Source organism: Hippocampus comes, unplaced genomic scaffold, assembly GCF_001891065.2.
Source record: "Hippocampus comes isolate QL1 unplaced genomic scaffold, H_comes_QL1_v1.1 scaffold359, whole genome shotgun sequence".
NCBI classification, from domain to species: domain Eukaryota; kingdom Metazoa; phylum Chordata; class Actinopteri; order Syngnathiformes; family Syngnathidae; genus Hippocampus; species Hippocampus comes.
Window position 1 is genome coordinate 869,418 of NW_017806274.1, and position 25,497 is coordinate 894,914.

At 42.4% G+C, this 25,497-nt stretch overlaps 1 protein-coding gene and 1 long non-coding RNA gene across 2 annotated transcripts; both read left to right on the forward strand.

The window, feature by feature from the left end:
- Nucleotides 1–3,332: 3,332 nt before the first annotated feature.
- LOC109507857 (uncharacterized) lies at nucleotides 3,333–4,611 on the forward strand. Its single transcript, XR_002166549.1, has 2 exons — nucleotides 3,333–3,784; nucleotides 4,371–4,611. It is a non-coding gene; the product is annotated as an uncharacterized LOC109507857 (long non-coding RNA).
- A 933-nt stretch (nucleotides 4,612–5,544) lies between these two features.
- Nucleotides 5,545–25,497, forward strand: agps (alkylglycerone phosphate synthase). Its single transcript, XM_019857630.1, has 20 exons — nucleotides 5,545–5,816; nucleotides 9,059–9,148; nucleotides 10,299–10,389; nucleotides 10,457–10,577; nucleotides 10,684–10,758; nucleotides 12,274–12,345; nucleotides 12,515–12,594; nucleotides 13,517–13,597; nucleotides 14,136–14,261; nucleotides 14,460–14,568; nucleotides 16,832–16,959; nucleotides 17,272–17,323; nucleotides 18,496–18,572; nucleotides 18,662–18,774; nucleotides 20,421–20,490; nucleotides 21,102–21,163; nucleotides 22,261–22,350; nucleotides 24,312–24,411; nucleotides 24,498–24,797; nucleotides 25,410–25,497. Exons 1-20 carry the CDS (start codon nucleotides 5,560–5,562, stop codon nucleotides 25,446–25,448), a joined length of 2,133 nt encoding a protein of 710 aa, XP_019713189.1. The 5' UTR covers nucleotides 5,545–5,559; the 3' UTR covers nucleotides 25,449–25,497.

Here is a 25,497-nt window from a genome sequence, read left to right on the forward strand (position 1 = left end):
TTGCTGTTTCCCGATTGTCACCCGCCCCTCTTCCGCCCTCCTCAACGAGCTATAAGGTGTGTGGGAACGCCTGTGCTCGCTGTGTACTGGATCATATTCTTCACACACTCGTTTTTGGAATGCGAGTTTTGACACGTTATGATATTTCGTAAAAATTATTTTACGTGTAGTGAAAAAAACAGTGGGGGATTAAAATACAAAAAAACTGATACAGTGAAGCCGAATACGTCAGAAGACAAGATGTGTTGGTTGTTTCACAGCGCCCCTTGCTGGTCGATTATGTTGGAGGTGGTAGGTTGGGCCCTGGCACCCATGAAAAGACAACTGTACTGTATTAAAAACTGAATGGATGTATTGATGCTCACTGACTATTTATCACAACATACGTTAGTCACAAAAGTCATGGATATCTGGGTTTTGGATGACATTCCAGGATGAACCTAAACCGTTTTAGGTGAAAAAAATATGGCCTCTTAACCTTTGAATGCACACGTCCAACTGTTCGATGTTTCAGTACTTTTTGCACAGCTCGCTGTTCTTAACCAAAAAGCTGAATGGCAAAATTAACATGAGCTCTTGGGCCCCTGGGTGGGCCAATTCATTTCTTGGTGCAGTCAGAGTTGGTAGGTAAACAAACCTCTCCATGTTGTCCACATTTTAACTTAATAAGACCAAGACAACACAATGGGTCGAGTAGCCAAAAGTTTTTTAACAATTGTATGTTCTATGCAGTTCCAGTAGTCTAAACAAGTATTGTGATTAAATTACCGCGCTTGTGGTATAAGAATTAAGCAGCAAAATCCACCCGTTTTTATCCATCTCAGGGGGCGGCCATTTTGCCACTTGCTCTGACTGAAATGACATCACAGTTGCTCATATAACGACCAATCACGGCTCAGCTTGTGAATGTCACATGATTAAACTCAGAACACAGGTGAGCCTTGATTGGTCGTTATTTGAGGTTGTGCAACTGTGAGGTCATTTTCATTTGACACCAAGTGAAAAAAATGGTTGCCAACAGCCACATGAAACATATTGCAAAAATAAAAGTAAAAATGTGTCCTCCAAATCACTACTTCAATAACAATACAATAAGTATTGAATAATTAGTTAGTAACTGGTGATTTGTATTTTTTTAACACCACGAAAGTTAAATATTGAAAAATATAAAATCGGAATATGCAACTTCAGACATCACTTTGTTCAATCAATATATGAAATCTTGATAAAATAACAAATTACATCAAATGTAGCCACAAGAGGTGTTGGAGGGAGACTCGCTAGGTGGGCATTACAAAATTTGAGACAGGCATTCCGGTGACATCAGGTGTATTCATTCGGAGAGTATCCAATAATACTGCTCAGGGCAATAAACCATCCTACAGGAAACGTTTCCGTGTTACTTCCTGGTTGGCTGCCATGCCAGTGCTTCCAAATATTGGCAGGTGTGCACCACACTGCTATTGTTCTTGCAGGCTGCCCTTCGGGGAACCCCAAAAACCAAGTGCAGAGTGAAAATCGGAATATAACAGTGTGGGACAATAAAGGATATCTTAAAAGGCCTTCAGTCATATTCCTTTCTTGAGTCGAATTCTGAAAACTCAGAGCCCTGCTGCCTCTCCCACTATAAGTCCATTCCAGCAAGTACTTTATTCCATTCCCTCCTACTCCTGCTTTGTTCATTTCCTCCACCATGCTCCATCTCTCCACCACGTATTTCTCACAGCTAATCATCACATGTTCCACAGTTTCTGTCCTTGGAAGTGTTGAGACCTGTTGATTGGATGCTTCCCAATATCAGGGTATGTACCGTCATGGAAATCCTGGAAACGTTGCGCAACATTACGCTATATTGTCCAATGTGACAGTTGACAGCCTTAGCATAAAGTAAACAAGTGGAGCATTTGTCAGTATTCTCAACTGCTCTCCAGTCTCCAGAACAAAACACCAGGACAATTTAGTTTCAACAGCAAAAGGTTATAAGAAGAAGTTTAAACTCTATTACTAAGTCCTTCAGCACGTATGTGCAAAATGCAGACTTTGCTCCAATACAAGATTTACAGTATTACCTACAAGTCTGTCTTTGCAATATTCAGTTTACCTTTCTTTCATGTACTTATAATTGTTGTAATACAATGGGCAGCATGATAAACTAGTGGTTGGCTCGTTTGCCTCATACGTCAGAGGTTCAGAGTTCAAATCCGCGCTCTGGCCTTCTTGAATGGAGTTTGTGTTCTCCCTGTTCTTGCAATGTTTTTTTGTTCCCCCCCCCCCCCCCCCCCCCCCCCCCCCCCACTTCTGCCCACATTCCAAAAACATACATGTTTGGTCCATTTGAGAGTCTAAATTGTACTTGGATGTGAATGGTTCCTTTTTACAAAGATGTCCCTCCCAAAATCGAAAGGGATAACCAACTCACCTGTGACGCTCTTGAGGACAAACGCAACAGAAAATGGATGGATGAATGTATGTACAGTATTGGCACTTCATTAGTGATGGGTGAGTACCAACACCAAGCATCAGTATCGGGCCGATATCGGACTTATTTTAAGATATCGGGTACTCATAGCATATAAAAATAAATAAATACATCTGACATTGAGTAAGTTTTTTTCAGCAGTAATTAGCACTTGACTGTGGCAGTTTGGCAGTCATGGTGAGTACTCAAAGAATAAATACTCATACTGGTATCGGTCTGATAAAATGTCGTATCGAACACCCCCCCTCACCACAATTTTTTTTTTTTTTTTGATGGTTCACAACTTTCATTGAACAGCCATTGTGTGAACTCACCGTAAGAGCTACAATACGAAAATAAATGCGAAATACTATTAATAACTCCCACGGTATGTTTTGCACATCCTTTTAACTCCCTTAAAACATATACTTAAATTATTACGTATTGAAGCCTTCGGAATCTCTTGTTTGACATTGTATCTTGATTAAACATTTTAACCTTGCTCTTTGCCTTTGTGTTTTCCATCAAATAAAATAAACCATACAGAAAATATTCACACTTAATTTTGTTTTGTTTTTCTCGAATTTTTGTCATGCGACGTTGGTAAACTGAGCCCTGAGCAACTGTGAGGTCATTTTCAGTCGACAGACATTTTTGAGTACAAGGCAAACTCTATCAAATGAATCATTTTATTACACTGCGCAAATGGTCATACGAATGATATCATGAATTCGACATAAGCTTCGTGTAAGACAGTTGTTGAAACGTTGCAGGACTATGGTAGCGGAACATTAAGCGGCTTTTATTTTTTTTATTTATTTATATCGCGTATAAGAGTCCACGGAATAAGACAAACTTAAAAGGTACGGACTCTGTCACCTCTGTGCAAAGAAACCCACAGTAAAGTGCAGTCCACTGGCGTGCAATGACACACACACGCGGACACACAGGAGGAAAAAAAAGCTTCTTTCTCTTTTTTTTCACCCCCCAGCCCTCCGTGCTCTCCTGTGAAGCGCGCTCATGTGCACGCGTTCACGTTTGGCAGCTCCACGTCGACATTCTTCCAGCTGCATTGAGTCAACTGCACGCAGCACTCGCAGGCGGCCAGGCAGAAGAAAAGGTAAAACGACGGCGACCGAGCCAGCAGCCACCTCACGTCTTCAATCGCTTTTGCACGTCAGCACATCAAGTGCAGCAAAGAAAGAGTGGCTTTGCATCGCTCCCTCGAGGTGGCCCTGCAACGTTCTCACTTGGCTGCTTTTCGTTGCATTTTTAGAAGCAGACTGTTTGGCTCCTTGCAGCTGACCGCATATGTCTACCTCTCAGGTACGGTATGGCTTCGCTATGGCTACTTACTAACCCACTTGACATATGTTCTTCCCTTTGACGTGCCGTATTTCTGCATGGTTCCGATTGAAAGGTGACGTTGTGCTTTTTCATATTGCAAAAAAGTTGCTGTCAAGTGAATGCTCTTAAACTGGCAAGTGTTCCTGAATGCGTATTAGATAATGGTCAGCAGGAGCTTTGTTGACCTTGTGCACATTTTTCTACACTGTCAACAAGTTGACTTGGTGAAATCAGGTTTGCCAAGGCCTGTTGAATCCTCAAGGCTCAACAGGTAGAAGCTACAAGTGGAGCAACTCTGTAAAAGAGACATTATTGTCATGTATATATTAAACAGTTATCTACAAATGGCCACAATTGCACAAATTATTTTAATATGAGTGCAAATGTGTAAAAGACTTCCATCTGGCATGCAGTACCTGCTAGGCTTCTAAGCCACCTAGTAGGCCCATTCCATATGGAGCATTCACACCACAGTTACACGTTGGTCCAAAAAAAAAATATGCATGGGTGTTCTAAATTTGCTAAAAAACAACACATGTATGGTGGTTCTTGTGATTTGCTGCAGGTCAAAGGGATCTCCATGTTACTCTGCTGGATGAAGACAAACCTATGAGGTGGCACTGTGGCTTTCCAAATAAAGTTCTGTGATACACTCAGACTCTCACTGCTCGCAGTCAGTGCATTACAGAACTTTGTTTTGGAAGTTAAATCTTACGGGGCCATAAGGAAGATAAGTCCTCAAGCATCTGGATATTTTATACACTTTTTCAGTTTATTTTCTGAAATAAAGGTCCTTTGCATGTTCAGTGTTTTTGTCCATTTTGTTCATTGTGTAACCAGGATTGAATTCAAATCCTATAATTCACTATGATTGCCAGTGATTATATGAATTAAAAAGTGCTGGATACTACCATATGGAAACAGGAGTCATGCTGGTGACTCAGTGGAGGTGAGGTAGAAAAGTCAACAGTGAACTCGTGTTGGTTCAGGTTAATCTGAGGTTTACTAACCAAGCCACTGGCACATCAAACAAGACAATGAGAAAAGAAAAGAGTTTACAGTGCAATTGACACAATTTGTGTGGATGGCGTTGAGCACTTGAACACAGCAGGTATGATTTATCAGTAAGTGATGTTTTCACACACATTAAGATCTAATCAGATTAATGAATGGACTGATTTTTTTTACCCTTTTCAGTCATGTAATCTTACATTAAATTACCAACATTTATGTGTATAAAGTACATAATATATGATTTTATCGTCCTTTGTCCAGCGCTATTGAAGAAGCGGACCTTTTTTACGAGCTCACATGTGCATTAAAAGAGTGTGTGCTGTACAGTCCTGTAATTCCAGTCCTTGCATAGAATTAAGCATATGTGTGTCGCAAAGCATTCTGGGAAAACAGTATCGCGATAGCTTCAGGTACTCGTCCTCGATGGGGTAAATGTTGCAGCCGCGTGTGAAACTTAACGGTTTAAAGATTAGCAGAGAGAGATGATGATTAAACAAATTCAAAAGGGGCTGTCATGGTTTGAAAATAGCAGTGCTGTTTTATTTATCTTTAACTACGCTCACAGTACATTAAGTATCATTGGAAGGGTAATAAACTAGGATAGGTTTTATTCAATGAGGTGCCCTGTGTTCTTATTTAAGATTAATCAACAAACAGTCGTTGATTATAAGGGAAAACGTAGTGAGAAAATACGTTTTTCATAAGGTCAAGTAGTAAAATAATCATTTTTCCCGATCAGCATGAACGCCGCACACTTCTCTCCTCAGCCTTATGACAGTTACACTCTCTCCCGTCGCCAACACGGAAGCAGCATGGCGTCCGGCAGCGATGGTGGCTCCGAAAGCCAACAAGTCGCTCAGCAGAGGTTAAGGATAATTGCAGGGCATTTACGAGCACCGGCGGATAGCGGTTCCGCCATTGTAGCCGCCGAGTGCAAAGCCCAAGGGAGCGAGGCGGATGCCGTCCAGCAAGAGAAGAGGACTATGCCGAGGAGGAGGTACTAGGCTGTGATGGAGCGGGGGTTGTGAGGGTCCACACATTTTAAGCTGTGTAACTAGCAGGGTAAACGCTGAAAAGAGAGTGCCGGTGACCTTATGTGTGATGTATTTACCTTCAGCCGAACGCAAATTCCATATTGAGACGCTGAAAAACGTTTTTGGCCGGACTGCTTGTTAGCACTGCTCTGATACCGGGTGGGTGCGGCTTCATGCAATACATCGGATTGACTTTATTTCATTCATCCAGAGAGACAAAGTTAGTTTTGTTTTACTTTGCGTTTTTTTGGGTTCTTAGAGGACAAAGAGCAATTAACAACGAACAATGATTGAAACATTTTGTAGCACTTCAACTTGTGCCGAATGTTTGCCAAATGTAATACGAGGTTTTTGTACTTAGTGTTTTTATTTGCACGTTCTACGATAGCAAACGATTAGTTCGTTTCTGTCATTTTGTTTTCACCACACTCGACGTTATCGCGGGATTTGTTTGACAACCGAGAGACGAGTCAGTGAATCCATCTTGGACTTCTTTTGCTTGATCTGATTGGTTAAGAGTCATGGTGGTCTGACTTTCAACCTATTGGCAGCCGAGTCGCGTTCAAGGAACCTCGGATTGGTTGAGCTGTCATCAGATGTCAAATCGGATTCAACAGCTGCAGTTGAGTGTAAAAAAACAGTGGCCCCTTGTCACCGTACAATGTTCTGGTCGGTGTAGCAATACCGCAAAACAAATTACATTAATACATATCTAAGGCTTAATGTCGGTCCATGATTTTTTTTTAACTTAATATTATTCATTTGCAGTTTGAGTTTTCCCCCTTTTCCCATTACATAAGTATAGTACCTTATTTGCACTCTAGCGTGGCTAGTATCTTAGTGGTGTCAGTGGAAAACAATGCTGACATGCTGGTTAAGCTGTTTCGTCAATGAAAGATAAGCAGAAAGATAGGCTGAATGACACACAAATAGTTAAGTAAAATCCTCCAATGCTGTCATTTTTTCCCCTTTTTTTTTTTTTTTTGCGGATGACATCACGTTTTGCGAAGAAAGCTATGCACTATTACATTTGCATCACCAGCTTAATTGGTGGTTGTGAGGTCATTGAGCTCAGGTAGTGTTTGTTTGAGAAATTCCACTTACTCTCTGGATAGTTAGCAGAGTCGTTTTTGAGATTAAACCCTCTCAGGGGGTGTGAACAATTGTTCCAAAGACTTCTTTTTGTTGTTGTTGTTCTAGTTTCTTGCATGTAAAGTGTAATTTTTCCACATTAGTAAATATTAATTCATTCATTTGTACTAGATTGCTATCATTGCATGTTGGAGTGGGGGTTGGGGGAGCTTCTACCGAGTCTCCTTTTTTGGACTACCAACATCTTACCATAGCGCCTTGAAATACGATTGATCTGATTGATACAAACCATTTGTTCATTGGGCCATTTTTTTTGCTTTGACTTGAGAGCAAACAAGCAGAAAGCAAACAGTTAAGAAGCGCAGTACCCAGGTTTGCGTATCGTGCCAAATATGAAAAGTTGAGGTGATAAAGTTACAGACTTATTTGCATTATTGTGTTTGTTTAAAGAAAATAAATTAGAGCACCTTGTAAAAAAACAATCGTAGATTAAATCGCAATCACCGTACTGAGGGGAAAAATAATCACAATTCGATTATTTAAAAACATTTAGACTAAGTTTGCACTGTATTTTTAAGCTCTGGGCTTCAGTGGCGGCCACCTGCTATAATCACCCCGAGTTGTCATGGTAACGAAAATCATCTTCGCCATTGTTGGGCAACAGTATGTGAGGCGAGGTGAGCAGTGGCAAATTTGCATGAAACAGAAGCAGCCCCCTTTGTTTAAAGCTTTTGATAGTATCTCCTTTAAGACACGAAAATAATTGTTTTGATGAGAATCTGGAGGTGCGCCGGTGTTTCGTGTGATGTCACACCTGAAATATGAGGCCTCAACATATTGCAGCGCAAAGTGTCATGGTCCGTGTAGTGCACAATGCCGTGTTCATCTAAAGTGGGCCAAAAGTAATGATTTTTTTTTTTTTTTGACGGAGATGCTAAAAACTATATTCTGGTATGGCTGATTTAAGGGTGTGATTACCGCTGTAGTAGTTCCGGTCAGAACCTAGTTTTGTCCAGGTGAGCTGTAATCAGACCAGGTTTTATCTTTTCATTTGCTCGTGTGTGTGTGTTTCTGTAGAAGACAAAATACAAATAAAATATGAGTAACTGCATGTAAACGTCTCGTCCATACAATCCTATTTAGCTGAGGTCATAATTATACCACTGGTTGTTCAAATAGTACATATACGACCTACAACCACGAATAACACAAACTATTGTTGCACTTACTTGGTAATGCACGCGCACGTTTTGAATCAAGTCACTTTGTGGAATAACGCAAATGTGTGCGGTTTCCTTTCATCAAACCTAAGTATGGCCTAAATATGCCAAATTCAAAATTAATAAACTAACCACCAGAGGTTGCTGTAACTGCACAAACGGAAAACAATCTGGCCCTTTGAACAGATGTGCTGCTTTTCGTATCGTGACACGACGACGACGATATATCGTGGTAATTTTAATATCGCGATATTGAGATTATCGTTACGTTCCTCTTATATGTTTACGTTTAACACGTAAAAGCTTGCACAATACGATATGTGTTACAATTTTTAGATACGTCTGAGGGAGAAAAAAAAATCGCCCGTTGCTGAACCTAACCTTTAGCTCATAAATATTACCAAACATATTATTGTTATGATGAAAACCTGAGGTGCTAGAGAAAATGCAAGGGCAGATTCAGAATCGAAACAAAAAAACATCGAGAAAAGTTTACTTGGGTGTAAAAAAAAAAAAAAAAGACCAGAGCAATATTCTTTCCCTGTAATGGTGTAATTCCCATTTTGACCTCAGGGCCTTTATCCCTAAAAGGCTGGCATGTATATTCAGAGCATGTACGTGAATGTCTCCGGGAGAATATGGTAGGGTGTGGCCGCCTTCTACTTTTCCGACTATTAACTTCCCCAACGATAAAAAGGCCCACCTTGAATGGGATGGAAAGTTTTCAGTGGCTGAAGAAAATCAGACCGCATTGACGTCAGCCTTTTGTGAGGGTGGGTATCAGATCATCAGCCGTATTTGGTGTGTCTTGTTGCTTTAAAAGATAACAACATCCCCCAACCCCCCTCCATTAACTGTCACTCACATCATTGTTTCATGATATTTTCTTCTAGGCAGGATATCATGAAGTGGAACGGTTGGGGCTACAGCGATTCAAGGTTCCTCTTCAATAAGAAAGGCCAAGCAGAATTCACTGGCAAAAGGTACCGAACGAGTATCAGCAGCGCGCCGCTTTTGTACGTCTCCAACGATGCGTCCTGAGGCCAAATGACGCAGTTTCTCCGTCGCTCACGTGACCATTTTGTGAAAGGATTCTCATGTTCTCATGTAACTGTAATCTCGGGGGTGTTGCATCAATCATTTCATCAGCACCCCTCCTTCCCTGCCAGCCTACACCCAATCTAGCGACACCACACTGCTGCCATCTAGTGGCTATCGTGTAGAAATGATTGTATAACTGAGACTCCTTCCTCAGCCGTAGTTGCACATTAACGGGAGATTTGTTCAACTTCAGAACATCTCATTCTTGTAATAATTTACTTGTGTCTGGATTGGTGCAATCTCAAGAGGAAATTTCCAGTTTGTTTCCAGAAAGAGACCCTTGCTCAGATTACACTCCCTTAAAAGAATGCATAGTCGTATGTTTCGCGTGCTATACATTTGCATGCCATCTTTTTAGAACGGTTTGATTCATTTGACATTTTGTCATCACTCTTGTGTGAAAATACATATTAGTTGTATCATCATTTAACGACAGATTTTTATTTTCCTACATTGAAGCACACTGTTTATGTTCAGACTGTGCTTAATGTTGAAGGTCAAGCGTGAAGTTAACTTGGCGAGCCATCTTTTGAGGGCTGAAACTATTTCAAGCAAGCGTTCGTTTTTATTTGTTGTTGTTTTTTTTTTGTTTTTTTTTTTTTAACGCAACCCACCCAGGTCCATAGTTAGACCCACAGCAATGCGCTTACTCTTGTCTTGATGGAACGTCACACTTCCGGGTGAAAACCCCCCCTCGACATTGTTTTATTTGGGAGAATTGACGAAGCCATTAAACTACAAATTTATTTATTTATTTATTTGTTTGTTTGTTTGTTTGTTTGTTTGTTTGTTTGTTTGTTTGTAACACTGTGTATGCGGAGTTGTCCCAAAAGAGGTGACAGTTGAGTTGAGGAAGAACATGAGTGACTTGCATGAGATGATGAAAGCTATTTAGGGAGTTCATCGAACAAGAACAGGATGTTGCTTAACTTGGATCAGCTTATCAGTTAAAAAAAAAAAAAAAAAAAAAACAGCCAACCAAACAAAAACAACAGTTGTTCAGACTCTGTGTCCTCCCGATCTCTTATCCAGATATAGATTGAGTGGTATGATCATCCCTGGCCTGAAAGACTGGTTTGAAAGCACATTTGGAGCCAGTCTGCAGCACAAAACTCCGCCAACAGTAAGTGCTCGTCTTTCGTGGTTGTTCTGGCCGCCATGTATGGAACACTGTTTTGTTTTTGTCTCAGCCCCTCCTGAACAACAACGCCGTACAAGCTCCCACTCTTAACGAGCCCTTTGTGGACGATTTGAAATCCTCTGGCATTCCCTTCTCTCACGATGCAGAGGACCGTGTATTTCGCAGCCATGGTAACGCTCACTGGGAGATAGCTCGGTCTCTTCCGTTTCATTTATTTTTGGTTTTTTGTTTTTGCATGTGTGCTCTAGTTGCTTGATCCTTTTATGTCTTTTGCAGGACATTGCCTACATGAGATCTTTGCCATGCGAGAAGGGAGATTTGGTCGCCTTCCGGATGTGGTGGTCTGGCCTAGTGAGTTGCATCACGTCTTTTATGGCGGTGCCATTTTCATCCTTTTTTTTTTTTTTTTTTTTTAGACAGGGATATTTATATGTGTGATTGTTGGCTTGAGAAGAAGTGTCAGATGGAGGCTGATGGGATCCACTTTTGGCTTGCATAGCTTCTTCTGATTCTTGATGTTTTTCTCATGACTGACATTATTCCATTATATCCATCCCACCCACGGGTCAAAGATTGGCTGCATAAAGTCGAGAAACAGAGTTCTCATGCGAAAAGCGAAAGTCTGCAAAAAATAATCATTGGCTCTTGGTGCCACAAGATTGCAGCAATGTGCTTTTTTTTTTTTTTTTTTTTTTTAAATTAGATCTGGCAATGGCCTAAGTGGAGCTCCTCTCCTCACTTCAAGATAGTTGCTTGGCACCAAGATACTGCCAAAGCATCTGTCCTTCCAGCCCTCCTAAGTAGCTCGCAAAACGATTGGAGACTCCTGTTGTACTTTTCAGCAGCGCTGCCTAAGGGCCCGGAAAATATATCAGGCAGAATTTTAGTTTGATTTTGAATGATGAGCAAGTAGTTTCGCAAGGATGCTTGGTAAAATCATAAATAATATATGATACAAATGTCAAAATGATGGCAATCAATTACAAAAGACAATCGTAACATCATATCTCTGTCAATTCTTAAATTATTACGTAATCTAATCCTGAATGGATATTGGGCAGTAATTTAAATTTGCCATGGACAATCCTGTTGATCGTGTTGGATATTTTCATATTTCACAGTTCATATTTTCATAGTTTTCAAATTGGCTTACACAGGATCCTGTTCCGTTTTGTTGCTTTGCATCCAGAATAAACTTGCTCTAAGTAATCTTCTGATGTGTGCAGTTTCATTATAGTTATTGTGCTCGATCGTAGGCGGTCATCGATTACATCAACTATCCTTTAGTCACTATGAACAATTGCTCAATTTTTCAGTCGGTTCCATGAGCAACTTTGCATACATTGCACAACATGCCTCCAAGCCAAACAGTTTGTTTTTGACTTGGGTTGCTTGGGTTAAAATGTTCGTTTAAAGAGTGGCCGTGTGTCTCGTGTCTGTCAGTCAGCAGCCCGTAGCAGGATGCAGGCATTCCCCGTTGCTGCCCAAAACACTTTAGCCTGTTTTCGTGCCTCCTCCCCCCCACTAACTGTCACCCGATGCGGGCTCTGTTATTGGCTACAACACGTTTGTATTGATTTGGATCACCTCGCCACAAAGAGCACCACTTCATGCAGTCGTACCCGACCCGGGAAAAGCCTCTGGCAAATGAATACACGCCCTGTTTTCTTGCTCTTTCCTTCTCTAATGGCCCTGCCAATACAAACAGACAATTTATCACCTTTGTCATATCTCATTTCTTTTAGTGTGCTATGTGGCTTAATTTATGGTTGCAATAGAGAGGGGTGAAATGGTAATACAGTCTATCTATCTATCTACCTATCATGCTGACCTCAATTTTGAAGATGAAGTCTTATGTCTTTGCAGACTGCCACAATGATGTCGTCAAAGTTGTGGAACTGGCATGCAAACACAACGTTTGCGTAATACCATACGGAGGTGAGTTTTCAAAGCGCCGGTCTGCCTGGAATTGAATACTGGTAGATTATCTGCACTTATATTTCATGGTAAAATAGTTTTACTTTATTTTTAATATTTGTGTTTGGTGTTCCATTGATGCAGTCATTTTCCACGCTTTTTGTGTGCCCCCCTCCCTCCCCCAATACAGGAGGCACAAGTGTTTCCAGTGCTCTCGAGTGTCCTGCAGATGAAGCTCGCTGTATTGTCTCTCTGGATACCTCTCAGATGGTATGTACTGTAAATGGCTAAATACCTTCCTCGCAATAATAAAAACGTTGTGATTAATTTTCTTTTTCCTCTCCGCCACCTTATGCGCAATAAAGTACAATTTTCACTTTTTATTGTATTGCACTTGTGTCTTTAAGCGACAGCAAGTCAGAATTGAATATGCAACTGTAATTACCGCGTTTACAGTTAGCTTGTTTTCATCTCGCGCATAAAAATAAACGCTACTTGGAAAATAATGAATCCCTTCTTTCCTGTTTTCCCAAGTTGGTCTTTGAAATAGATTAGCACATCATCCTTTTGTTTAGGTGTTATTAAAAAAAAAAAATCCTTAATGTCCATTGCCCACACGTTTTCCTTTAAGAAACAAAGCCATCATAGTAACCAACCGCATTCCATGAATCCAATAACATACAGGTAGCATAACACAAATCTAATCGTTTGGCAGGGTCCATTCATCCTAATGTAAATTCAGCTCTCTCACATGAACGTGGTAACGTGTAATTTTTTACAACAGAATATAATACAGCAAACACCCAGTACAGTGTTGTCCTTTGAACTGTGTGAAAACAATAAATATGCCGCTGTCCCACCAGTGGTTTGTTGCCCAAGGTCAGAGGTCGGAGGTGAGGTGACTCCGTTGTGCCAAGCAGCAGCAAAGCAAGAACATAAACGTTATTACCTCTGCAGTGTAATTGATGGCATGGGGGTGTAAGGGGGGGGGGGCGGTGACCCCCTGCAGGTAGGCCCCAGCCCAGTGCTTAGCGGCTTCAATAAGAAGCATATATTTTGAAATTAGATATTAAATTGAGTTTAACCTCAGGGAGCTGAATGTTGTGGTCTCGCTGCGCAGGTTTAGCTCACGCACGCATTCTTATAAATAACGATATAAAAGTTTTTTTTTTCCCCCCTACCCCCCATGCAGAACCGCATTCTGTGGATCGATGAGAAAAATTTAACTGCCCACTTGGAAGCCGGCATCATTGGTCAGGATTTGGAGCGTCAGGTGAGTGCCGTCGTATGTTTTGAGTGCTTAACAGGGAGAGCAAAGTCCTAAAAGAGCTGACGTTTGATGGTTAACATTGCATGACTTGACTTGGATGTACTGCAGACGCCTCCGCGTTTAGACTGGGCCACTTTGACTGAGTACTAACTTGTCATCATGTAGAGAAAAAAAAGGTCTGGAGGCTTTTTTTTCCCCTTAAGTCAGGAGACTTGAATCACATTTTCTGCCGAGGCCCTCTTGTGGAGGTTGTTGGGCATTTATTTAAGTGCCTCATCCCCCACAGCAGTGACACGTAATCACATGTTGGGACAGGCCAAGGAACCGCATTTAGTTCCTTCAACCTTTTTCAAAATGGATACCACATGCCTCACTATAATGCAGTAGAACCAAGTGATTTGGTCCTGGAAAATCAGTAATGGGTAATAATGAAGAAAAGCATTTTGTACTGTTCTGGTCTATGACTATTATATCACTGAATAATGTCACAGTTGACACATAAGTTGACTTATTTTAAAGAGCTTCCTTTTGTGTTTGTCAGCTCAACGAGAGCGGCTACTGCACAGGCCACGAGCCGGACTCCATGGAGTTCAGCTCAGTTGGGGGCTGGGTGGCAACCAGAGCATCAGGCATGAAGAAGAACATCTACGGCAACATTGAGGATCTGGTGCGTGCTCATCTGTTCATAGGAAGGAAACATTGTCACTCACACCTCCTGAAGTACGACGACCACAGCATGAGTGGTCCCGCATAGCGTGGAGCAATGGTTCGAATTTGTAAACCAAAAAAGGGGGAAGTCATATTTCTGTGCCAATATAACACGTTGCCTTCTTTTTTTTTTTTTTGCTTCTCCTGGTGGGAAAAGGTTGTCCACGTGAAGATGGTGACACCACGCGGGGTGATTGAGAAGAGCTGTCAAGGCCCCCGCATGTCTACAGGGCCGGACGTTCACCATTTCATCATGGGATCTGAAGGTCTGCTCATGTTTTTGTTTCATCGTGCCGTCAGGACATTTGGGCGCCTTTGCAGCTGTGTTCAGTCATATCTGGATGAAAAGCGGCAACATGAGGTTTATTCTCATGCTGACGCACGCGTCTGCAGCGCCCTGTCCTTGGTCTGACTGTCCCTGCCTACCTACTATTTACAGTATACCAGCTGCACCTGATATCCAAACCCGACTGACGTACTTGACTGGAACCAAAACCTTCAACTCTGCTCTCCCACCGAAGTCATTTTATTCAATGCGCCACGGCCTTTAATAAGCAGTATTGCCAAGCTATCTTTTTGTAATGGATATCGGTGAAGTGAATTGACACGTGTCATAAAAAGGTTTATAATTTCTTATCGAGGCCAAAAGATGGCGGCAAAACACCGCTTTTGTCTAAATCATGAGTTGGTCATGCCGCGGCTGCTGCCGGCCACAGCTCTACCTCAGACACTCGCACGCCGTCTCGCTGATGTCACATGCTAACCCGATTAGTCCCCGCCTCTTAAAGTCACATGCATGTCCTCCAATGCAGACAGCGCTTTTTGATGCATTTTCTGCTTGCTATTTGTTTTATGTTCGAATACATTTCCAATGTGTCATGCGGGAGGAGTAAAGCTGACCACAATAAAATAGATTTTGTGGCCGGCTCTGTAATGTATCCCTCGCGATAAATTTGGCTACCTCGTAAAATATAATGACAGTACTTTGACACAGATTCGGTTATTCCGATTGCTCTTCAAGGGGCAGTGTTGTCAACGTCACATCATTTTGTCATTTTTGAAAGTAATCCTGCTCGTCATCAGTGGAAAAAAAACAAAAAACATTTTAAACTGCACACAAGCACCTCCCCTCTCAGTCTCTCCCCTGCTCCTTATCCAAATCCACAGAGTGAGGAGCCTGTGGTCTCCTTGAGTAAATTGGCCGCACGCTTGCCACTGGGGAGCAGCCTGTGTCTTGTATTGTAACATTTGAGACGCCATTAAAGGCCACAACAGGCTGAATAAGCTCATCTAATACGAGTGCGCTTGTCAAGACACCCTCCGTAGTAACGCGGGGCATGTTATTAACTGCTGAGCCTGTTGCATGTGATCAAATCATCAATGTGACTTTTCCAACTGCCCTTTGTTAAGAGAGCAGCAGTTTCGGAACAAGTGAGTGCCCAATCCCAAAGAGTCAACAGTAAAAATGAGAAACCTCCACGAGCAGATATATGTAACAAAGAAACGACAGTGACTACTGATCCAGACCGTCTGTGTGATCTTTTTTTTTCTTTTTTTGAGGATAGTACACTCCTTTCAGAGCAGTTGAGCTGCGCCTGCCACAGTTGCCACTAGCAACTGAACATTTGACCAAAATAACTGCTGGTGGCAGAACACACACTGAGAGATTTTAGGTTCAGCTTGATTTATTTGCAAGTGGTATAATTTTTTTTTCCTATAAGAGTATGGAAAATGAAGTAAACGTAAAAATGTAGCCAAGAAGGACCCATTTTGTACTTTTGCCATTTCTTCAACGATTAAAACAATTTTTAAGGTTTTTAAAGAGAATCAGTGATAATTCGGTCCCAGTCTTTCTTAAAACAAACCTGAAGATGGCAAGAAGACAAATTACAGACAGAATCTTAATAGTCACATTTAGTATTTTAAAATACACATAAAAATGAGTCTTTTTGTTCACACTCCCCCACTTGTGCCGCCACGTTGCTCGACCGTGTCCACAATTTTACAAAACATCATTCTGAAGGCACACTCAAGCTTTTGCGAAGGCGCACTAAGAGATCCAACATGGGATCATCGAGTAAAACCAGTTCGTCCAACAAATACCCGAAATGTTGATTCGTCCGGCTTCAAAACACATTTTCCGTGTTTGAAATTCTTATTTCCTGCGTTCACGTTTTTCAAGCGTGCACAGTGGCTTCTTCTCGCGGAGCCCATAATGAAGACTTTTTGGGGGTCATAAGGTGGGTCAAGAGGTTTAGCTCGATCTGTACATGTGCTGCGGCTCCGGGCTTGCCTGCCTTTGAGAGAGCCTTGCTTTATTTCCTCATGCTCCTCGCTGATAAATCTTTCTTGCCCTCCCCTCCCTGCCCCAGTAGAAAACCAGATCCCTCTCAGTGAAATGTGAGACAAAGGTCACCACAAGGACCCCCAGGACATTTACCAGAACCCTGGAAAAAAAAAGTTCATATAAATGACTGGCCCTGACTTCCTTCTTTTTGCCCCTTAAATAATCGCTGTGATTTTCAACAGGAACCCTGGGCGTGGTCACAGAGGTGACGATGAAGATTCGACCCATGCCAGAGTATCAGAAATACGGCTCGGTGGTGTTCCCCAACTTTGAGAAGGGTGTCGCTTGTCTTCGAGAAGTTGCCAAGCAGGTAACTTAACACAATTGTACTAAACCAAGATATTTTTTCCACTTGATGTAGAAATGTATGTTAGTGTGTACCCAACTGACGTCATCACATAAGCGTTGAGGATCTTGTCAAATTACAACTTGGTCATAAGCGACAAACATTCGATATTTTGTCACCATCCGTATGAACACTTTGTTGACGCAAAAACTTTGGGTCTGTTTCTGATTTAAAAAAAAAATAATAATAATTTAAAAAAACTATATATAAATTTCAAAATGAATTCATGTTGATTCACATTTCTTTCCCCATTCTTCCCCCCCCTTGTCATTTTAGAGGTGTGCTCCTGCATCTATTCGGCTCATGGATAATGAGCAATTTAAATTTGGTAAGTTCTATTGGATCCTTTTTGGGGGAGGGGGGGGGGCGAAAATCACTTTCGCTCATCTTTTTGAATATTACTCTTTTCAAATCCAGCCTACAATTTCGAACGGCAACCCAATCTTCTTTTATCTTAGTCCCTCAATGAATGGCACTGGTTGTATTTTCGTTTCACCTGAAGATAAGTTGCAACGAGATGAAAAATGGCTCTCGGTGAAGTCGTCATTCCATTGAAGTTTTATGACGCCGTTCCTTAAGGTCTCGCCAATGCATCTGGCATCACCAGAGATCTGAGTAAAACTCCCCCCCCCCAACCTCCAGGGAGCTCATTATCTCGCCTAGATTTCCGCTTTTTACCAAGTAGGCACTTCTGAGCATGAAGCAAGCTAGATGAAGCGACCAGGCTTTCCCCACTAATAACTAAAACTCACGGCTCCATGATACGTTCTCGGGCTTATTAGTGGCTTCTTTCACACTTTTCATTATGTTGAGTACGACCAATTGATGCCTTCTCAGACTGGGATGACGCGTGCAATTTAGTCGTGCCCGACGACACGTTCGAGATGAAAAATGAGATTATTGTCATGATTACTGGGATTTTACATGTGGAAGGGAGGAGCAAAGAACAAAGGATGGTGGTGGTGGTGGTGGGGGGAGGTTTAAGAGTAAAATCAAGGGTGAGATGTGTGTTGAGTTATTAAACAATGGAAGGGTGCTGACAGAGCTAAAGGCACATAGTCAAACCTCATAGTGGACAAAATCAGGCCACTAAGAGACTGGAGCACGCGCTTGGAGAAATAAATGAAGTGTTAAGTCTCGGCGACATCACGCGTGACTTGATTGATAGCCGTCCTGTTGGCCCCCGGGCCCTCATTTTGCTTGTCCGCAAGGCACATTTTTGTGCGTCTGATCAGGAATAAAACAATTTTTTTAAAATGTGTGTGTAATATCGCGGCGTCAACTTAGCTTCCCTTCAGAAAGTTGCGATTGATAGTCACTGTTATTCAAATGTTGCCGCTCTATTTTTCCTCCCTTTTTTTTTGTACGCAAGCCCAAATAACTCTTGACCAGCCTGTTCTCGCTGATCCTGGAATGTGCGAGCGTCAGATGATGATGATGTTTGAAACAAAATCCTCACCCGCGTCTCGGTGGCTAACCTTTTAACTGCTGCGCCCGCAGGTCACGCCCTCAAGCCTCAAGTGTCCTCACTTTTCACCTCCTTTCTGGACGGCCTGAAGAAACTGTACATCACCAAGGTAAAGCACGAGCGCAAGCGGTCTGTGTCGGAAGCACTCTCCCCAAGTGTTTCTCATGAAAAACGAACCTCGGCCTCTTAAATCCTCAGTTCAAAGGCTTTGACCAGAATCGCTTGTGCGTGGCCACCCTGCTGTTTGAGGGAGACCGAGAGAAGGTCCTGCAGCACGAGAAGCAAGTTTATGACATTGCCGCAAAGTTTGGGTCAGTATTTTCCTCCTCCTTTTGTATCACTATGAAGGTGGATTATGAATATGCACGCCGTTCTCCAAATTAAGAGGCTAAGTGTACTTTCTTAAAGCTGTTTGTCAGTCCCAGTTGAAGTAAAACTGAAGTACCAAACCAGACAAACGAGATTTGACATTGACAAAGAAATTGATTCATCGGGTGCTGCTGGTGTCAGATTTTTTTTTCTCCTGTTTTTTTTTTAATGTGGGAATTTCAACATTGGTTTCAGAAAACGTCACTTAAACTCCTGACTTCATCTCTGGCATTATGACTCTTTTCTTCAGAAGTATACAGCTAACTTAGTCTTTATTTTGATAACACTCTGACTTTTTTGTTGGTTTTTTTTGGGTCATTTCAATATTTCTTTTCGATTACCGGTACTCCTTCGTACGTCGCAACAACAACAACAGCAGCACGCAGACATGTCTGGCCGAGCAACCCTCAAATGAAATCACTCGCCTCGCTTAACTTCACCAGCTAGAAGCAGAAGTAACGGTGAAAAGGACGCTTTGGGCTTGGTGTTGCGCTCAGTTGTTTGTCTTGGTTTGCGGTGATGGATCACCTGTGGATGTCCTCCTGCCAGGCCCGCCTTTGTGGGTGCTGATCAATGGGAGCTTCTGGGGGGGGGGATCAGTTACACATCAGGCTCGCTGGGATGCTCCACAGATGATTTAGGCCAACCTGAAACATTCAGTTACAGTTCTGTCACCTCACAGTGCAGACTGGAAAGATTTGGGCTCATGTTTCACGGAGTTGACCACTCTGGAATCGGAAGATGATTAAAAAAAAAACCTAGTTTACTGTCTACTCCCGGGCCACAATATTAGATACACCTGCACAAAGGCAAAACAAAAGAAAAAGATATTACTCGCTTAATTTACCATGTGACAAAGCTCTTGAATTAGCATTCTATCCATATTTGTTATTTGAGTTGGCTGTGTCATTAAAACCTGTTTATCCCCCTCCCTTTTTTTTTTAACAACCCATATAGTTTATGCGCCATTCAAAATGATTCAACCCCCGTTACAAATTCAGTTTATTTGCAAAGGTCAAATTTCTCAACGCAACAGCTGTTACAAGTGACCGATATTTGTTGGAAATGTGTATGTACGCTAATCAAATTATTGTTTGTGCTTTCGTTTAGCCGTGGCGAAGAAATCCAATAGGTGCGACAAAACTCACTATTGATTGTTGATGATTATTAGATTGCTATCGGCTAAGCTGGAGGACCGACCTTTTGATAAGCAGCAATTGCATCATAAGAGAGTTGGCAGGTCCACAGAGCATCCTCAGCTTGATTGCATTATTTCCAGTAAAAGACGATCAAGTACCGGTGATGGATAAGTGCGGCGCTGCGAGGGATATTTTCCTCTGGTGTCGGGAAACGGCATGAATCGATATAGCGATTTTCTAATGAGCTTGGCCTGATTAGTTTGGGTGCGAGATGAAAATGTGATTACGCAGCGCAGGTGATGGATGTGCGGCTGACCCGCGGCGACGCACACGGCGTGGCCTCATTGATCTGCACATTGTTGGATTGACAGGCTCGCACGCAGCTGCCGTGAAAGTGGCTCACAAAGAAGCCGCTGTTAAATATTAACCCTGTTATCTTTTTTTTCCAGAGGCCTGGCAGCCGGAGAGGACAATGGGCAGAGGGGCTACATGTTGACCTTTGTCATCGCTTACCTCCGGGTGGGTGACCGCTCTCGCTTTGGGTTTTTTTTTTTTTTGGAGCTGATGGGCAGGGCCTCTAACAGAACACCAGGAACCTTCACAATAGGACCTCCAGCGCTTTGATGTGATGTGGTCATACTTATTGTGTGTTGATTTTGAGTATTACTCTTCTTTTTTTTTTTTAACCAATTCCCATGTAGCATTCAAAGGCTAACCCATGACTGGATTACATTCTATAAGACCTTCAAAGAGAGAGAAAGACTAGTTTAAAAAAAATAAAAAAGGAGGCGCCGTGGGGAGAAGAAAAAGAAAGATGGAGAAAAAGAAATTGAAGACAGGGGGAGGGAAAAAGTGAAAAAGAAAGCAAGCAAAAGAGTGGTTAGATGGGTCGATGCAAGCACAAGGTGGTTTGATGATGTATTGGTAGATGATGAGTTGAAAGAGAGCTACTCAACTCCACCTTTATGCCTCATATTTGCCATTAGGACAAAAACACCCGCTTTAAAACAAAATATTATCTGAATGTTTCATCGGATCTTCCTTTGCTCAATTTACACCGTTTAGTGAATACTTTTTAAAATCACTTTTTCTGAGATACATATATGATGTTGCTATTCTTCTCTGGACAGGACTTGGGGATGGACTACTATGTGATAGGCGAGTCCTTTGAGACCTCTGTTCCTTGGGACAGGTAAATAAACCATTGTGATTATTATTATTATTATTTATTCATTTATTTTTTTTGCTAATGCTAATGCTTTAGTCAGGTCAAAGTTCCAGTCAATATTTGCTGGCAACACACTCATCAGCCATAAATATAAAGCAATCAAATGGAAAAATAGGACGGCGCTAACTTAGTCTTCTCTTTTGTGCCATGTGATGACATCATTTTACGCCACTGTGCAAACAAATTCACGCAGTGGCATTTTTAAGATGGAATGTTGGGACCGGCGTAAACCGAGGAGCACCTGTACACAGTGGAGGCTCTAACATTGAGCACAAATAATTTTGGGATGCCTGTTGAGCTTGATTTTGTCGCAAAATACAGTGTTACCCCAGATATCTGATTTTGTTATTTTGTAACCTGTCCTAACTTATTAAAAAACAACAGCAATAAATAAATATGACTTTTGCGCCATCTTGGTCCCAACAAACTAAGTTGAAGTGAGCTGAGGAGCTTCATTTTGACAAAAGTATTGCTTTGCTCTCATCTTGGGTCATCTATTGGTCAATTCCTCACAGGTTCAGTTACCCCTGAGTCAGGCAAATTCTTCTTGGGGGAAAAGTTACCAAAAAAATGCCTAAAAAAATACACAAGCAAGAAACACAATGAGAGTCAATCCTTTGGCGCTTGTTGAATTGAAATCTCAGCAGTTATGCAACAGAAGTCGGCGCTAATCGCTCACCGTTGTAAGTCAATTCACTCGCTTGAACCAGAGTTGAGCCGCAGATTCAAGTCCCGCCCGGATGCAGTGCGCTCCGTATTTCTGCCTTGTTGTCACTGTCGCGCCTCGTTGCGTAACACGCATGACCGAGGGAGAGCGAGCAGATGAGGCGAGCGCAGGCGCTCGGCTCATTAGACGTCCTCCTCGCTGTCCTCCCCATGGCGGCTGGCTCACGCTGGCGGCCATTTCCGCACCAATGGGGAACCTCTTTTGCAGCGGTTTCCGTGTTTAAGTTCACTTCCTCCTACCTCTTTTTCGTCATTTCTTTTTAGGGTCAAATGTCATCCATATGCATTTTGTGCCACATTAAAGAGAAACAACTGCTATTTTTCTTCACTTGCAGGGTTTTGGACATCTGCCGGAACGTCAAAGCTCGCATCGTAGGAGAGTGCAAAGACAAAGGAGTCCAGTTTCCGCCATTGTCCACATGCAGGTAACGTTTGTGATTGTGATGGATTGCCTCACGGTTAGTTTTCTACATGGGCCCCAAGTGTGCTCCCTGCAACAGAAAGAGGTTGTTTTTGGGGAGGCGCAAATCACCAAAAGTGACCGTTTTGCAAGTGATGCGTTGTTATTTTTCGAAATTTAAGATGGAGCTGCTTCTTTTCAAGTATATTGGCTGTACAAAGTGTGCTAAACTAGCGCCTTAAAGGAGACGCACACTCTTAAGAACAGGTGTGGCAAATATAACCCATGATGGGTAAGAAATGGGCTGACCCAACTTTTGGGGTTATTCATTCATTCATTTTCTGATCCTATTATCCTCACAAAGGTTGCGGGGGGGGGTGCTGGAGCCTATCCCAGCTGTCTTCGGGCAATAAGCGGGGGACACCCTGAACCGGTTGCCAGCCAACCGCAGGGCACACAGAGACGAACAACCATCCGCGCTCACACTCACACCTAGGGACAATTTGGAGTGTTGAATCAGCCTGCCATGCATGTTTTTGGAATGTGGGAGGAAACCGGAGTACCCGGAGAAAACCCACGCAGGCCCGGGGAGAACATGCAAACTCCACACAGGGAGGCCTGAGCTGGAATTGAACCCTGTACCTCTGCACTGTGAGGTCGACGCGCTAACCACTGGTCCACCGGGCCGCGGGGTTATTCATTTAGTCCCAAAAATTAGGTGGGTGCCTGGGTTACTTTTGGCCCAATTATTTTTAGCGTGTATAATGTATTGTGGTGCTCTAATCATGCATCCCAGTGGTTCCCTCACAGACACATTTTCAGAAATGAAAACACGCAGATAACACAAGATTAAACTTGGTTGTTTCAATGGAGGGGGGACAAACACACAAAAAACATCTGCGTCATTGCGATGAAAACCCCAAATCATTTACTTTAATGGCAAAATACTGGTGGACCAGGCTATAGCCTTGTGACGTTATGTTTGCAGTCAGGCTTATCCCTACACTCGCATTTCAGCTAAGTGGTCGAAAAGTAAATGACACTTCCGAATTTTTTCGGGGTAGGTCTCAAGTCAAACAAATCAGTAAGCGTTTTCCCTTACTTCTCCGTTGAGCCTCATAATTGAGCCTTTGTGAATGTTTGGATGTCGCGCTCAGCCAAGGAGGCTTCAATACGAGTCCGTGACAGACAGACGGCGAAGCGGCTGAAGAGAGCCAGGCGGCTGCTCGATGCTGGTGGACAGATTAGGCCTCAGCCTGATTATGCCACAGCTATTCATTTCCCGGCTGCGGTCTGTCACATGATTGATTTGTCCATTTAACCTCTGAAGCAGCCAGCATGCCGGGTGATGGGCCATGTCAAATGAACAAGGGCTCCGCCCTCGGCTCCTCGGCGGGGAGCGAGGCCGCAAGAGGGGACGCTAAGCTGGTGGGGGGGGGGGGCGTCTTTACTCTCAGTTGAAGAGACTTTTTAATTTCGACGCATACAAACAAACGCTGTTGTTTGGCTTTTTGAAACATTGCTCAAGAGGTGGAGTGAAATCGAGAGTGTCAAACTCATTTTTATTGCGGAACCCTCAGTGGACTATGATGACTGAAAAAAATGTCATCATCAACTATTAGCACGCACAATTGCCCCTGCAGTTGATTGTTGTAAGAAATGGGAAGCAATGGAAATTTGTGACATGAAAATATTTATTAAACTTTTGGTTGAATTTGTTCAGGAATCTGGTGGAGGAAAAAAAAATCCATGATAGAAGCCAATTTGGATTCAGATTATTTTATTCATTCATCAATTTCATTCAATATTTGTCAGATGGTTCTGGATCTGTCAGATCTCACAATATCAGATATAGAATATGAATTCCTTTTAAGGAACTAAGTCAGCGTCACAATCCAAACCGTCGACGCCTTGATTTTGGAAGTGACAAATGTTAACATTCTCGTTTTTTGCTTTAAAATTTTTTTTTTTAAATTTTTTTTTTAGGGTGACTCAAACATACGACGCCGGCGCTTGTGTCTACTTTTACTTCGCCTTCAACTACAGGGGCCTGGCTGATCCAGTGCACGTGTATGAACAAGTCGAGGTGCCTCATTCCGTCCGCCTTATGCGAGAATTTGCTCCCAGATTGCGCACGGGGTGACTAAAGTGTGAGATTTGGTTTCTCTTCAGCACGCCGCTCGAGAGGAGATCCTTGCCAACGGGGGCAGTTTATCGCATCATCATGGAGGTAAGACAAGCTCACGTGGATTCTCATTTGCATCACGGGAGCGTTCTTATGCATGCGCACGTCTCAACGTGCAAGATCTGTGTGACACCATGACAAACCACAAGCACAATCCCAACACAGAAGTCTGCAATTGTGCCGGTGTATCTGTTGTTGTGATCATTATTCTTATTTTATACGTGCGTTTAGCGGGTCAGATCCCGATAATCTTTCTGATTTTAATCATGTTTCCTCTTCCGAATGAAGTTGGCGAAGGCCTGATTATCGGATGGCTCTACAAAATTACACTGTCAATACGTCTTAGCCATAACTTACCGTGCTTTTATGTGTCAAATTTACAAAAAAAAAAAAAAAATGAAACTATCTCCAAAATCTCATGTGCGAGTAAAATAAAATGAAGACATTTTTAAAATCTGTGTCAAAAGACATTTTGGGACACGCATAGTCACCTCTGGTTCAAATTTGCTGTTGACCAGCGTTATCCCGGGCCATTAATGTCTAAAATTACCCATAAAGACTAGATTAAACTGTAGAAATGTCCGAAATGCTTTTATGTCATTTTTGAGCTCATATTACAACCAATCCAATCCAACTTTATGATTCAAAGAAAACCACCGCTGGCCAAGTGCCTAAAACAGCACAACATAAGCAGCATTTAATTTTGAAACAATTGCACCACAAGTGCCGTATATGTTGCTTTCACAACACCTAAAAAAACATTTTGTCAAGCAATAACAACAATCTGCTGTCACTCCTTTCTTGACTACTTACTACTTTCCGATTGGCCTGGACTTTGGCACCATCTTGTGACATCTTTGTGCGTTTCCGAAAGAGCTCAGAGTCAGCAAATGAGCAAGGGGGGAGTCACTGGAGTTAGCAGACGAGCTAAAAGTTAGCCTAGCGTCTTCTATTTCTTCCGCGACTACTACCACTCTTTGCTCTTCT